Source organism: Misgurnus anguillicaudatus, chromosome 15 (assembly GCF_027580225.2).
Source record: "Misgurnus anguillicaudatus chromosome 15, ASM2758022v2, whole genome shotgun sequence".
NCBI lineage: Eukaryota > Metazoa > Chordata > Actinopteri > Cypriniformes > Cobitidae > Misgurnus > Misgurnus anguillicaudatus.
This window is the reverse complement of record NC_073351.2, coordinates 29,778,392-29,794,746: the sequence shown is the minus strand read 5'-3', so window position 1 is coordinate 29,794,746 and position 16,355 is coordinate 29,778,392. Positions and strand designations below refer to the sequence as shown.

The 16,355-nt window shown below is 38.1% G+C and overlaps 1 protein-coding gene across 1 annotated transcript in view; it reads left to right on the top strand.

The window, feature by feature from the left end:
• The first annotated feature begins 1,797 nt into the window (after nt 1-1,797).
• The window catches only part of hgfb (hepatocyte growth factor b), a 32,763-nt gene continuing 18,205 nt past the window's right edge, over nt 1,798-16,355 (top strand). Inside the window, exons 1-9 of the mRNA XM_073853752.1 lie at nt 1,798-2,041; nt 3,692-3,848; nt 4,423-4,535; nt 5,918-6,032; nt 7,616-7,758; nt 10,550-10,670; nt 11,649-11,767; nt 13,264-13,430; nt 13,757-13,889. Of these exons, the coding sequence (XP_073709853.1) occupies nt 1,993-2,041; nt 3,692-3,848; nt 4,423-4,535; nt 5,918-6,032; nt 7,616-7,758; nt 10,550-10,670; nt 11,649-11,767; nt 13,264-13,430; nt 13,757-13,889 (1,117 nt within the window). The 5' untranslated portion in view covers nt 1,798-1,992. The remainder of the gene's footprint in view (nt 2,042-3,691; nt 3,849-4,422; nt 4,536-5,917; nt 6,033-7,615; nt 7,759-10,549; nt 10,671-11,648; nt 11,768-13,263; nt 13,431-13,756; nt 13,890-16,355) is intronic.

Genomic DNA, 16,355 nt, shown 5'->3' with positions numbered 1-16,355 from the left:
CCCGGTTAAATTCGGCGTACCACAGGGATCAGTTTTAGGTCCTATCCTGTTCGCGTTATATACTGTATGTTACCTCTAGGAGACATTATCAGGAAACATAACATAAGTAGTCACTGCTATGCGGATGATACTCAGCTTTACACCTCCTCACATCCTAACGAAACACACCAGTTCTGTAAACTTGCAGACTGTATTAGTCATATAAGTGACTGGGTGGCACATAACTTCCTTATGCTAAACTCCAATAAGACAGCGATACTTCTTATCGAACCGAATCGCTCCAAACAAAATAGCAATTTATCCTTCGATAGTGATGTCTCCAATGTCTGCCCCACAGCATTCTTCCATCTTAGAAATGTCTAAAAAATACCCCATATGCTGTCTGCATCAGATGCAGAGAAGCTTATCCACGTTTTTATGACCTCTAGAATAGACCATTGTAATATTAAAAGGTAATAATAATATATCAAAAGGTAAATGATAATGCCGATTATTGTTAACCTTCATAAAACATGCTTGTTTGGCACAACACAGTGATGCTGTAACAGTGCTCCTGTAGCTCAATTGGTATTGCATTGTGTTAGTAGTGCATATGTTATAGGTTGGAACCCCAGGGACCACACACTGATAAAATGTATAGCGTGTGTAATGCACAAAGTCGGTTTGGATAAGTATCTGCCAAATGCATGCCTAAATGTAAATGGCTTAATATTATGGTAATTTGATATAGGGTATACAATGTACTGAATTATTGCCATATTTATGCCCCAGGGTACTTTTTCATGGTCTCACTACTGAAAAATCAGAAAAAGACCTGCATAAACTGGTAGCTAGGTTAATGTGGCAGTACCTGGTTTAAGCTGGTCCTCCCAGCCTGGCAAAGCTGGTGGGTTAGCTGGTCTTCCAGCCAGACCAGCTAAGTCCAGCTTGACCAGAAGTGACCAAAACACATGTATACCAGCTAAAACCAAGCTGGGAGACAAGCAAAAACCAACTCACCAGCTTATCCTGGTTTCAGCTGGTTTCGTCAGTAAGGCTCCCTGCTGAAAAAAACAGCATACCAGCATATGTTGTGTTTTGGTGCTGGTTTGCTAGTGAACACCAGCTAAACCAGCATCAGCACCAGCTAATCCAGCACCAAACCAGCATTAGCACCAGCATTCCATGCTGCTCATATCAAGACCCAGCATTATGTTGTGTTTGGGGCTGGTATGGTGACCACCAGCTAAATCAGTGTCAAATCAGCATAGACCAGCATAATCCCCATAGTCCATGCTGGTTTGATGCTGCAGGGCTATGCCCAAAAAAACATGATATTACCAAATAATGTACCATAGCCTATGTTGGACTTTTTAACTATGTTGGTTTCAGCAGAGAACACTACAAAACCATCATAAATCAATTTGTGATAACTGGGGTGTTTTAGCATTGACTGTGGTTACATGGTAATTTTTGGAACTGAAATGATAAAACGTGTGAACGATCACAGCATTTTTTTAAGAAGTAATTAGTATAGGCCTATATTGAAATGTAAACGACGTTATCTCGTCTCACAAAGTAAAACAAAGTGCGACCCAAAGTTTATCAATTCACAACTTTATTTCCGAACAGCGTCCGGGTAGATAGACAGCAGTGACGTCTCTTCATCACCGGTCAACAAAAATAAAGCATTTTTTACTTAACTTCCCGGATGGGTTCAACACCCTCAGTGTCGATCAGGATGCAATAATGTGTGACGATGATGACAATATGTGGAGGAATGGACATCGGCGGGACTCTTTAAAAGGGTTGAGGGGAAGGGGAGGGGGTGCGTGAGGTAGTCTCTGAGCTCGCGCTGATCTTCAGTCAGTCAGTCAGTTAGTACTGCGCGCGCTCACTCACTGTCCGCGTTTCCTCAGCTGCAGAGTGATCACTTTCTTATTTATAAAGAGGAAAAGCAACAAGACTTCTGTCATCATTCATTGGGGTTCACATTAACCTCTCCAAAGCGACATGTGGATTTACAAAATTTTGCTCTGTGTGGCCGTTTTGGTTTACTCAGGTAAGTTTTTGGGGGGAACATCGGTGTCCAGTTAAAGAACACCGTTGTGATATAACTTACCAGGATGATGTAGTATAGCAAATATAAAATAAAACTGTGTAACATTTACTGTTGTTAAGTTATTGTAACTGCTACAATTAAAGACATTTTCAAAGGTGACGTATAATAAAATATTATAATATGCTGTATTGACAGTTTTAAATACTTTTTGAGAGAGTGACTTCAATATTAGTTTTTTAAGGTTTAGTAGTTTCAACTTAAATCTCACGTCTTTTAATAAAAACCATGGTAACCGTGCTTAATTATTGTAACCGTGTTCTGGAGATCTGCAGCAGGAGCGCGCTTTCTGTGCGCGAGCTTACAGCATGGATTTTGTTTCAAGTCAAACATGATTCGGTGTACTATGCATGATACTTTTTGAGGGAATTTTTGAAATTTTTCTCTAGTATTAACATCTTTAAATGGTATTAAGCTTTTAAATGCTTTATTGTTTCCCAGCATTCTGCAGTTCGTGTTTATGGCTTATGTATCACAATAACATTATGTTGCAATTAAACGTCACAGTTTCCAGGCATTACATTGTGTTTTACAAAGTAAAACTTCACAGATGTTGACATTCAGGTTGAGTGGGCCGTTTCTTTGTAAAACATCTGGATAAATGAGTCATGGACGATGTGCATGTAGTTTAAGTGAGACTTAGATGAAGTGACAGAGCTCTTTGGCTTCTGTATGGCCAATAAAAATTCACAGAGAAACAAAAACAGATTTATTGCACAATATCTTAGAAATAGGCTAATATTGTCATATCTATTCTAATCAACAGTACTTTAGTGACACTGTTATATACAACAATATTCTGTATAATGGAATAGTAATACCTTTGCTGAGTCATAAGAGAATAACCTGTGTGACAGTGGGGGCTTTACATACAAAATTCACATGGAAATTTAGGTTAATGACAAAAGTCATGCTTTAATGCAATTGCTATTTTAGCAATTGGATGTTACTGAAGTGCAGTGTCAGCTGCATGCAAGGATTGTAAAGTAAATGGAAAGTTCTGAAAATGCTTACTGTATCCTGTTGCTTAATCTGTCCTGTACAGTGTTTTCATCAATAGATGTTTATACATCTTGACTGAAGCTGTAGTCTTCAAAGAGCATGACTGTCTGAGTACTTGTTTCACATTAGAAAGCACGCTTGTGTCTGGTCTTACAACATGATCTGTGTTGTCATGAAATCTGTGCTGTCCAACCATGTGCTAGACAGACAACTCTTACCGCTGCAGCTGACCGTTGGAGGATAGACAGAATATTTGGTGCTGTGCAGCAGGATCAGAGCTGATTCCCATTGGTTTATAAAGTCATCTGCCCGTGTTACGATCCTAGGCAGTGATTGATGCCCGTCTACTTACACAAACAGGATTCATTTTAATTAACACATTTTTCTCTCCACTGGCTTTATTAGCAAAAGTAAATTTGCAATTTCATCATCTCAGTTTCCTTTTTATGCAATATGGTTTTTCATAGTCTCTCCTGAGAGACCTATAATGAGTCTTTTATTAATAGCGGTAAAATCAAGAGCCACCTGTTTCAAGCCAGATGTTTGGATTTGACGGTTACTTCCCTCATTCATTTGTGTTTTGTGTGGCAGAAACTAAAAGGCATGCCCTGCAAGACTACCAGAAAACCGATGGCGTGCGTCTGGTGACGCCACCCGATTTGTCCTACATGTCCAAAGGCCGCAAGATGAGCGTGGGAAAATGTGCACGTCGTTGCACTCGCAACAGGAAGCTCCAATTCACTTGCAGGTACTGAGGTTTGCAAAGGTCAACGCACAGAGATGCCCCACCTCACACTCAGTCACGAACATACTGAAGGTCTAAATAAAAGATGCACACTTCTAGTTTACATCTTTTCATATGTATTTTTATTTGAAATAGTATCGGATTGGCTAATTGTGTGGTAGAACACAGTCCTGGAAGCAGAATATATCTCGTCAGTGGAAATCGCAGATCAGCAGTCCAACTGTTTCCTATTTTGATGTTTTAAGTCGATGACCCCTCGCTACTTCTGCATAATAATAAAATGTGCCCCTCATACATATTGCATAATGTCGCATGACAGTTGGCATTTAGCACTACTGCTTGTTTTTGTGGAAGTATCATGTGACTTTAACAGAAAAAATATTGGACAGCAGGATATTACACTGTTAAAAAAAATAAAAGTGGCAAAAATGGTTTGTCACAGCGATGCAATAAAAGAACCTTTATTATATGCAGCCTAAGTTTGGCTGTTGATGTCACAGTCAGTTTTGTCATCCTGATAAAAATCTCTTTGTCTTCATATGCATAATATTAATATGTCTGCCATATGTCTTCGCAGAGCATTCATCTTTGATCAGAAAAGTACAAAGTGTCAATTGCTGTCGTACGACAGCCTCACTGTTGGCGTCCGGATAGAGAATGACTTCAACTTCGACCTCTATGAGAAAAAAGGTAAAAGATCCCTAATGTTATGTCTGCTGATCTCTGGTTCATTTTATAACTTAAATATCATTCTGTTTAGATTATAGATGTCAATTTTAGGAACCCTAATTAGAAACAGGCAATATGACAGCTTTTTTGTCAAACAGTATACTAGTGTTAGTCTGGTGTCTCTTGCACTATCCAAAATTCTGGTGCTTTAGTCTTGAAAACTATATATGGATTGGTAACATTTCTTTATCTGTACACTGTAAGTGTTTGAATCTTTTTAAATCTCAGTTTCAGCACATGTAAAAGTGGAGCTTATGCTGGCATGATCCATTACTGTGGGGTTTTATAATATAAAGAGCTGCTCTCAAACCTTAGCCAAGCACCATTCATTGAATTTCAGTGTGAACAAATGTGAGATCAGTGTCCATGTGATGATGACACACTCATGTAAGCACACACTTTGTCCATACACACATTCCCTCAATCTGTCACCAATGTGACATGACAGTGCAAAATTATTTTGCCCGTGACTTTGTAGAAAAGTCAGATTTTTCTTTTGGGACTTTTTGTGCACGGCTGTCTTCTATTTAAATCTACTGTATGTCCATCTTTATGACCGTTTTTGTGTTCATGCATGTATATCTTTAAAATAGTTTATTTCTATTTTTTTCTACAATGTGCATGGTAGCAAAGAAGCTTTAAAGGGATAATCCACTTTTTTTGAAAATATGCTAATTTTTCAGCTCCCCTAGAGTTAAACATTTGATTTTTATCATTTTAGAATTCATTCAGCTGATCTCCGGGTCTGACGGTACCATTTTTATCATAGCTTAGCATAATCCATTACATCTGATTAGACCATTAGCATTGTGCTCAAAAATGACCAGAGTTTTGATATTTTTCAAATTTTAAACTTAAACGCCCGAAAATAGTCCCCTTGGTAACTTTCAAATAACTGGGGACTATTTTCGGGCGCTGCGTAATATCATTGCACCTGCTGCAGCCATGTTCCAGCAGCAAAGTCGTTGATTATTACACCGGAATGAGAGTATATCGGCCTAGATAATCGCAACTTTTACATTTCTGTTGGTCTTAGTAGAAGTTAGTACACAATGTAACTACAGAAGAGTCAAGTTTAAAATAGGAAAAATATAGAAACTCTTTGTCATTTTTGAGCGCGATGCTAATGGTCTAATCAGATTCAATGGATTGTGCTAAGCTATGCTAAAAGTGGTACCGCCAGAACCAGATATCGGCTGAATGTATTCCAAAAGGGGAACTGGAAAATGAGCCTATTTTAATCAAAAGTGTCCCTTTAAAGAAATATTTTTTTTAGTATGAAAAAGACAATATTTTTATAACCTATTTTTTTAAAAGATTGTTGTACACTTGTCATCCTGTAGACTTTATGAAAGAGTGTATTATTGGCAATGGATTGAACTACAAAGGGAAGAGATCGGTGACGAAATATGGAGTCCAGTGTCAACTCTGGAATTCAAAAACTCCTCATGAACACAAGTAAGTGCTTCACTCACTCTCTTCCTCTCTCATTCTTCATTTGGTTTTTCTCTACGGGTAATTAAACTCAATTACCTACTATTTGTATTTTTCTGGTTGCTCTCAAAATCCTCTGGAGTGTTGTTGAGGTCTCTTTGGTATGTTTTAGTTTTTTCATGTATGCACATATTTTACTATTGGTTTGCTAAAGGCAAAACAGGCTACATGAGTTGTAAAAATCTCCATTAATCTCAAATGCTAATGAATGCACAGGTTTATTCAACATGATTGACTTATTCGAGAGTTCACGCTTCTGGACTGGAGCACTGTGGAGACAATTAGGTCAATGACAGGAACTCCAAGGGCCAAAAACGTTCAGACAATTACTTCCGTACTCATTTAACCAAAAATTGATATTTCTGTACAATCCCTACACATAAACATTTTAAATCAAGTTTTGTCAATAGATTTGTTGACTCAAATTAAAAAAATAAAAAATCAGAACTTGTATGGAGCGCTGGAGCAAATGTCATGTTTAGAGGAATTAAGGGTTAGTGAACAAGTGGGAGTTTGAGTGAAAGCAGAGCAAACATACGATTTTTAACGCATAATGAGTTTTTGATAAGGGTTCATTACGGACTTCATAAGGGATGCTTAAAACTGCATAGTTGCATAGTGAATTTAGATTTTTGCTGTGTAAAAAAGCTTATACACTAAATTTAAATGTTACCTTTTGTAGTCTTTGAAACATATGCTTTTAACTTCCCTTGTCCAATTTTTCTCTCTTCTTTCACTCATTATATCTCTAATGGACAGCGCTACTGTTTTAAAGCCAGCTTTTGATATGCTTGACTCTGAAACATCACAGACATGTTTTATCAGCTGAAAACCACTGGACCTAAACGTCCCAAAATATCACACAGGCCTGTAGGTCACATAATTTGTAAAAGATTGCTAGTTTATCTTTGTTCATCATTCATTGTGAACTTGGTTAATTTATGTTATGAATGCCAGAGGCATACACAAAAGATAATTACTGTTTGGCTACAGGCATCAATTTATTAACGGAGTACAAATCTTATAACCATGGATAAAAGATTTTTGGAGAAAAGTATCCTGACTTCCTGTAAAGGTGCACTTGAAAAAGTTTTACCTCTAAACAAATAAACAGTGCTTTTATGTACAGTTCCAAAGACAGCCAACAAAAAGTTTTATTCTAACGAATTGAGACATTACCAACTTTTCCTGCTGGAACACCTGTTACTGAACCCTTAAAGCTAGAAGTTTAGTTCAGTCCGTCGAATTTTTGTAAGCGTGCATACTTTTTACGCTTACTATAGGTCATGTCTGGGCGTACAGGAGAATGTAGGATGTTGCTAAGGAGATGGATGGCATTTTGTTGCAATGCGCATTCACCGAACGTCTGTGTATACATATGAGTCAAATAAACTATACTTTTTGCGAAGCTCAAATTTACTCCTTGGCTGTCCAACCAATGGCAAACATAAAAATGTCTCAATTTTAACATGCAGGTCTTTCAACTGGTATGTTTGTGATGGATCTGAGTTCAGTCTTTTTGATGTTTCTCTACTTCTTTCCATCAGTTTCTTACCCAAGAGGCACAAGCACAGAGATCTGAGTGAGAACTTGTGTCGTAATCCAGACAACACTACAACAGGGCCCTGGTGCTTTACTACAGACCCCAGAATACGCCACCAGGACTGCAGCATCCCACAATGCTCGGAGGGTGAGTCTGCGCCTTCCTATATGCTATTGACTTCATTATAAATGCTATTGTTTAAGACAGTTGTTCAAATAATAGCAAAGATTACAATTCATTCTTGGATAGAATGTGATGAAAAACACATCCATATTGCAGTCTTGATTGCAGACTTTAGTATATTGGACAAAGATGCTTGAGACAACTTTTGAAACTTTAGAGGGGACATATTTTAAATGATGTTCCTATGACCTACTATTCAAGAGAAAAATCTAAAAGCAGACTTTACCAATTCTTTATTTATTCTCCATTTAAAGATCCCCTATGACATTTCTAAAAGTTATTTGGTGTATTTTGTGAAATGTGTTTATGGTTAAAAACACATTATTTTCCACATACCGTCTCAGTGGTCTCCAACATCGTGTTCGCTTGTAATTGCCAAACTGAATGCTGTGCTCAAAAGAAGAAATGCACAATTTTTAATGCAGGCACTAGCAGCAAGGAGATTAAGATGACGTTGAGCCCCATATATGGTAAAGACAATCAGCTGATACAGCTAGATGGTCAGTCACGTGGGTTTAATGTTCGCTACATCAGAATTTATTCTGCAAATGCATTGCCATCTCCCATTATTCGCATTTACTCAAAAACCACCTCAAGCGAGCGTAAAAAAGTTTAGAAATTAAGAAATTTTTATCTGAAATTTGCCGTTTCCATCATTCGTTTCTTATGCGATACTTCAAAATGAGCATAAAATTGGGATGATGGAAACTAGGGATGCACTGAAATGAAAATCTTTGCCAAAACCGAAAACCGAAAAAGTGGAAACCAAGGCGGAAAACCGAAACACTGAAAGAAATTATTATGCCAATTATTAGTACTATTGCATTTATGGCTATCACTATGTACTAACTTTACTAGACGGATCACAAAACTCACAGTTCGGATCACATTACAGTTTTTGAGTTATTTTTCGGATCAGCAAAAAGGGTGTGCGAAAAATTTAATAACAAATAAAGACATTCCAAACATTTATAAAACAGACTGGTTTCTGACTGTAATCTTTACATACACTTAAGACATAAACAAATGTTTTTATTAGAAAAAGAATACTGTGGAGATCATTTTGTTTGTATGTGCCCTGTCAATAACAGAAAGATTTTATGTTCGCTTGCTTTTTGAAACGCGTCTCCTGTATGCGCTACTGAGTGCCCTTAAACGCGTGCGCACACAGGGACCGAGGGTGAATCCCAAACAGCGCAGCATAAAACGTTGCTTTTTTCACCAAATGTATGTTAATGGACAGTATGAGACACAATAGCGCAACTCTCTCTGAAGTTTACACATCAAGAGTTCTGATCGATCACGTCTGACACATCAACCGCATGTGCGTCTGTGCCTGCAGAAAGCTGCTCACTTTAGCGCCTTTTGCGGTTAAATACGTCCACACCACAGATGTTGCTTCAGTCAAGCATGTGCATGTCGCTGTTTCTGTTGGCGTCATCACAACATTTCGGCCGTATTGTTTCGGTGATAAAAGTCTTTCGACCGAAAAACCGAAAATGCTCTTGGGCCATTTTCGGCTGAAAATTTTCAGTGGCCAAATATTCGGTGCATCCCTAATGGAAACCCAGCTAATAACTCGTGTCTTTGTAGACTTTGTGATTTGTAACTTTGCAGATCTTTAACATGTACTAACACACACTTGAAATGTAAATGTAAAATCATGAAAAAGAGAATAGGGGCTCTTTAATATCATTGCTCTTAGGAGACTTAGGAAACTGAGTTGACAAAGAGGTGTGTGATTTTTTTCCTCTTCCCTATGTATTTGCGTTTTAACACAGGAAAGGTTGAGCATGAGCGAGAACAACTAGCACTATAGTTATTGTTGCACTATATAGCACTATATAGTTATTTAGCCTATTAAGAACTTCTTTCTCATGTGAATTGCATTTGCTTAAATTGGATTTAAAACTTAATCTTTTGCAGAAGAACGAAAGTGTTTTGATTGCCTGGGGATTTTCAAATCGGCTGAGAGAGCCACTTAAATAAAGAGGGGCTTTCGGTAGAGATAACAATCAGATCAACAAAAAAGAGTCTCTTGTCTGTTTTGAAAGTTGTAGGGTGAAATATCGCTTTTATCCAAAGCGACTTACAAAGATAATGAAACAATAAAGCGATTTGTCACATATATAAAGCAATTTGCGATTTTTTTTTTATAATCATAAACACACACACAATGATTTGGTGAAAGTGTCTGGCATTAACATCTGTTTCTGGTACGGCAATGTGCTCCTAATACTGCAGTTTGTACAAGTAATAACAGGCTTTAGAGACATCACTCTGGCTGTGGTGACCCCCATCTGCTGTGATGTTTGGTTCGGTCCGGTAGTGACTAAGCTCTTACTAAGTTCTGTAATAATAATTACACATCGCTTTAACCTTTCATTATACAAAAACTGTTAGAAGCTGCAATATACCGTTGGGGTTAAATGGGTGGTACGCCTGCCGGATAAATTGAGGTGTCAGATGATTTATTTTTACCACATATTAGGGTCACATATGTCTCATAATTGCTCATTTTTAAGATTAATATGATTACACTCCCAGAAGTCATTAATCTTTTGTGTTTGGCCTACGCATAAGTAACATGCAAATGTACTAACAGTATTCTGACAGAGTCGCATTCTTAACATGAAACCCAGAGTTCAAGCCATTTGAGTTATGCTCTACAAACATCCTAATGCAGCTCAGCTGGAATCTTTTTGGTCTGGTTTTCCTGGTTAACATTCTTACAAGGCATGTTACTTATCCATAGTGGAATGTACAACATGTAATGGAGAAAGCTATCGTGGACCCATGGACCACACGGAGAGCGGACGGGAATGCCAACGCTGGGACCTTGAGGAACCGCACAAACACCTTTTCCACCCTAAAAGGTAGGAGACCCACCGGAAAAGGGCAAATCCTAAGGGACGACATCAATCAGCTAGACTTCAGGAGATCTGAGGTGGTCAGGCTGTATCAATTAGCGTGGGCGGCCTTTTCAATTTAGCATGTTAAACGTTTGTGGGCATGTTATGGTTTTCACAGAAAGGAGAAACACACCTGTAGAAAGATCTGCCGGGATTTGTTGAGCAGAGGAAAATTGGGGCTGTAAATGTAACGGTGGAAAACATCTCCGCTATTCTGTCTAAAAACATAACGTGATGCTATACAATGCTTCGAAAGGATTTTGTTTCGGAAAATATAACTCTCTGTAGTCTCTTTGGACCTTATTCAAAATAAGTCCATTCTTTATGCATTTTACCAATTACATGGTTTGTGTACCATAGCCAAAAAATAGTTGACCTGATGTACAAGTAAGCATTTTCTGTCCAATAAATAGTGTTTTTATTTTACATGACCCTCCCAGTGCCCCAGTTACATCTATACAGTTCTGGGAAACAACAATATTGTTAATGTTGAAATAAATGTCAGTTTGTTTAAATACTCTCCCTTAAGAGTCTCTAAACACACAAAGACACATTTTTTACATGTCAGATTGCGTGCATTTACCTAATCCGGAATGGCATTTGTGAGCAACATTTAAAAATATTTGAAAACTCAATACTGTGTTTCCACTTGACCTCATGAGAACTGTGTCATGTCTCTGTTTGATATAAATTGGGAAATCAAATGACTTTTCTGTGAACTTGCCTTAAGCCTAGCCCGAACTACAAGACAAAAGCTTGTCCCTTCATGTTTTAGGTTTGAAAGATTGTACATGGAGGGAAATTAGCTTTTGTCTATGTACCAGTCGCCTGTTTTGTATTTTGATCAGGTTATCAGAATTTTATCCTGACTGTAAATCCAAACTTGGATAGCTAATATGTGTCATGCAGCTGTTCATGTTCATGTTGCTCTTTCTCTGACAGGTACCCGGATAAAGGTTTAAAGGACAACTACTGTAGAAACCCAGACGGGCGCCAGAGACCCTGGTGTTTCACCACTGACCCCAAAACTCCATGGGAGTACTGTAACATCAAACAGTGTGGTGAGTGTGTGCGCGTTTGTGTCTTATGTGTAAGATGAAGAGAGCGGGAGAAGGACAAAAAGAAGCGAACAAGAATGAAAAGAGGCAGAGTTTGCCAAATTTACAACTTCCTCTTCCTGAAGCCTTGGCTCCCCTCTCGTTTTGGGACCCTCACAGGAATGTTGTTTGTAACCGGCGAAGAGAAGGAGGGTCCACCTATAAAATTCTTCTCTATCTGTCTCTCCACGGCTCTTGCCCCATCGTTTTAGTAATGCGCCTCTGTGTTTATTTTTCCTCATCAGTGTAGTAATGCATGGCCTTATCTGCATGAGAGAAATGTGCTTAAGTTTCAAGTGCTATGTAAACCTTCTACGCCAAAGACAAAACACACGTGTGCGTTTCTTCCCCTTAGCGTTCTCAAACAAGCTGTGCGCGCAAGCGCCCGAAAACCTATTATTGTAATGACACCCCCCCACCTGCCTCCGTTTATTTTCATTAGCGAGGCGATGGCGTGTTGGTTCAAGCGGAAAGTGAGGCAAGAAACACGGGCGTCTGAAGCTTGTGTTCTTCAAGCTTTGTTTTTCAGAGCTATTTGGCATAGTCGCATCGTAGCCTTAAGCGCGAATCCGTGACTGATTCCCCAAGACAGTGTAGATTACCGTCCTGGGAGGAACTTTTCAGAGCGATTTTCCCGTTTGCCAAAGCAGAGCATCTTTTCAAACACATCGCATTTGTCTCAATAAGCATCTTAGCCATGTATGTCCCTAACCTCCCACCTGTGAAACCATCATAGCGGCGTCTACTTATATTACAAGAATTGGCAGATGGATCATCCTCCTAACAAGACAATTTGATCCTTTATAAAGCTAGACATACTCTTAAAACTTATCACAGCTCTCAAGGAACACAGCTAGGCTCTAAGGCACAAAATGCTCCTTTGTTTCCCAACTGCTTGATCTTTACGTATGTCTGAATGGCGATACGCTCCACTGCCTGATTAAAGTGCTTGAACGGTGCTAAAACAACGCTAAGCTAGCATTACTCAAATATAATAGCAGCGCATACAGTGGGATCCACTGTATAAACATTTTTTATATCTCTTGAAATGCTCACAGCGTGTTGGACAAGTTCGACTTTAGGCATCATTAGCAGGATTCTGGCCCATGCTGTTAGCTACGCCAATAGGAGGTAAAACAATAACTGTCTCTAATGAACATAATTTATTGCTATGAGATGCATAGGCAAAAACAATAATATATCTTCATTGTTTTAGCCCAAAATAGCTCTAAAGACTACTGTTTCAGCATTTTTCATAGACTTACTGATGCATTGACTCAGTTTGAAAACATTCACTGTGGACAAAGCTGTTGTTATTTCTCCCTGAGGCCATGTTGTCTTAAAGTTATAGGGAAGCCATGATTCACGTTCATCATGCCTAAGGAGTGATATTATCCTGTATTTTCTCACTCCCTCTGTCTCCATGTTTATGTCTTATGTTTATGTCACCGTTTACTCAGACCAAGACAATAGCAGCAATATTGACAACACGACAACCTGCTTCGCTGGACGCGGGGAGGGTTATCGGGGGACAGTGGGCATCACTCCCGACGGAGTAACCTGCCAAAGATGGGATGCCCAATTTCCCCATCGACACTCTTACACTCCTGAAAACTACAGCTGCAAGTAAGAACATAACTTTTAAAATGCAAACCACATGTAAAACTGTCTGTTCATGGCTATTCAGACTCCCCAGGGAACACACATACTGTGTGTAAAATAAATGCACAGTAAGTTACTTTGGATAAAACATCTGGAAAATGCGTAAATACAAAACGTATTGTTCAAACCCTAATCCTATCATAAAATGTGGTTACATACTTTAATCATTTGTACAAGCATCAAATTGATATCGTGATTGTATTCGTTACATGAATGTTTTCTTCTTTACACTGTTAGCTACTATCATAGTCAAGGTCAAAATATGTACTTAATGTGTTTATGCCCTACAAGGATCTTAGGGAGAACTACTGTAGAAATCCTGATGGTCGTCAGTTCCCATGGTGCCTCACTACTGACCCCAATGTACCTGTTGCATTCTGCACCAACATCCCTCGCTGTGAATTCACAGCCCCTGAATCTGAAGGTGAGTAGTTTTGACTTTGACAACACTCCTGCAGATCACCCGAATGCTGTGTATAATGTATATAAATGAAGCGTATTGTACAGAAAAGTGTCGATCTTTGCAAAATGGCAAGCTCACATAGGTCTGATGCACATTTATTATATAGTTAAACCATGCAACCACTCAACCATATTCAAATGTTTATACTATAATTTAAAACCGTTATTTGGATAGTTATGTGAGCATAGTTATCATGTTCATGACAGTGGGAAATGTACAGTCCCACCCAGAGCTACTGCATTAGTGCTTCTGTGTTTGAACTTGGTGAACTTGGTGATCAGGGAATGGCATTGCCTTATTGGGTAACTTTAGTGTTGAAGAGTTTTGAGTTGTTCTCAAACCTATTTGTCATGATGATCACATTGTAGTACACACGTGCAGTCAAGTCTTGGTTTCTTGCTAAATGTTATAAGCATTGTGACATTGATGTATAGATAAAAGTATGTAGGGCATATGTAGAGTTTGGTTCCAAAACGCAATAAATCCATTTGGACTAATTTGGGTAAAAATGTGTTTTCTATACCAAGAAAGTAACAAGATCAAAGACACTTTTTTCTATTACAAACTTGCACATAGCATCTTTAGGTTATAATAACATAAAAGATTCAAATCCATAATTTGATTTTCAAAGATTTATAATTAAAATAAATTCCACAAAATACAATAAATCCATGACAATTTTTTTTTCAAAATGCTATAAATCTATTGAATCAATATATACATGTGCATTCATCTTTGCCATGTTATATTCATTTAGTTGACTAGTTGTACACACTGATAAAAAAACATTAATGGCATTAATCAAAACACTTACTTTCTCATATTAAGAACACTGTCATTGCTGCTGTCATCCTTGGGATGTCGTAGCTGAACATTTTTGATGGCGATCAGCTGTAAAATATTTTGGTCTTGCTCGAATTTTGTTTACTTCCAGCTAAATGGAAAGTTTTTCATAAGATCCCCTGGGGTCAATGTGTTAGCATGACAGAAGCTTGATGCTGTTGTGTGAGAACAAGCAACAGTCGCCATTTTTTTGTCGCCCGAGCGTCAAAACGTAGCTTACGTTTCTTCCCTGTCACAGAAAACCCCCACAGTTTATCAATGCCATCAAAAGTATTATTTTGTTTTTGTTTGTTTGTTGATCACGAAGTACAAAGTAGATGAGAAAAACTAGTATTCTGTGTGTATTCAAAGCGCTGCCATTGTTGTTTACAATGCGTGGAATGGTGCGCTGTGATTTGTTGAGGGGATTTATTGCATTCTGAACAGAAGGAAAACTGTTTTTTTTATCGCGTTTTGGGAGAAAGGGAGAAAAGATGACAGAATAACACAACAGATATCAGATTTTGCATAGAATTAAGAATTTACTTTTTAATGCTGACCTGATACTACGGAGCCCCTAAGGGGACATGGACAGGGAACTACACTAACCTTTTCCACTGGTGGCACTTGCGCTACCAACTTTTTCAGTTACTGGCGCAAAATATGATTTGGTCGCACATTTTTTTCAAGTTATATTAAGGCGCTCTGGTTAATAATGAACAATAATGAAACTGTATTGCATACAGATATGCTTTTTATTTTACTTGCCATCTTTCAAACCACATGCCGCCTTGTTTTCTTAAACGTTGCAGTCAGTGTTTCCCACAGATCTGAAATTTACTTGGTGGTGGTAACCGGTAAAAAGGGCAATCATTACCCACTGACAAATAATGGTCTACTATACATGTGACGTAGAACTAATAATGTGTGACACAACACAATACTTTGATTCATTGAAAATTAATATTAATTTCACATTATATTTCATCAATCTAACCACCCCAAACTTTCTTTGCCATTAACAAAGCTGACACTGTTTGTCAAAGCACCACGAAAACACTTACTGTTTTTGCACTGATATATGAAGCAATTAGACCCCTTTTATCAAACTCAATATAATACAATACTATGTATAGTATATTAATAGACAGTGCAGGTCTATAGATTATAAATGTGACTGATGTTATGACTGATGTTATAATGGTAATAATTTCTATTAAATAGGCACTTTTACTGCTTCTGCTCTATCTTTCTATTTCTCTCTTGCCGATTTAAAAAGCTTAATCCACTTATTATTTCAATAATATTATTCCACTTATATTATTTTCAAATCTACTTGCTGTCCCGGTGACAAACTTTACATTGCTTTGCTCGTTCAGTGCAATTGGCTTTACATTAGCATTGCTTTTTTGCTACAATCTGTGCAAACTTAATATAGATATGGTTTCAGAAAATATATGGTTTATTAATAATAAGATTATTAAAAACATGTGAGAAAGAAAACGCAGCGCGTGGTCGTAACAAGAACCATCACCATAGAAACCGAAGGCACGCTAAACTGCACTCGAGCTTTAGCGCGGTAGCGCTCATGGCCGTTTTCCGATC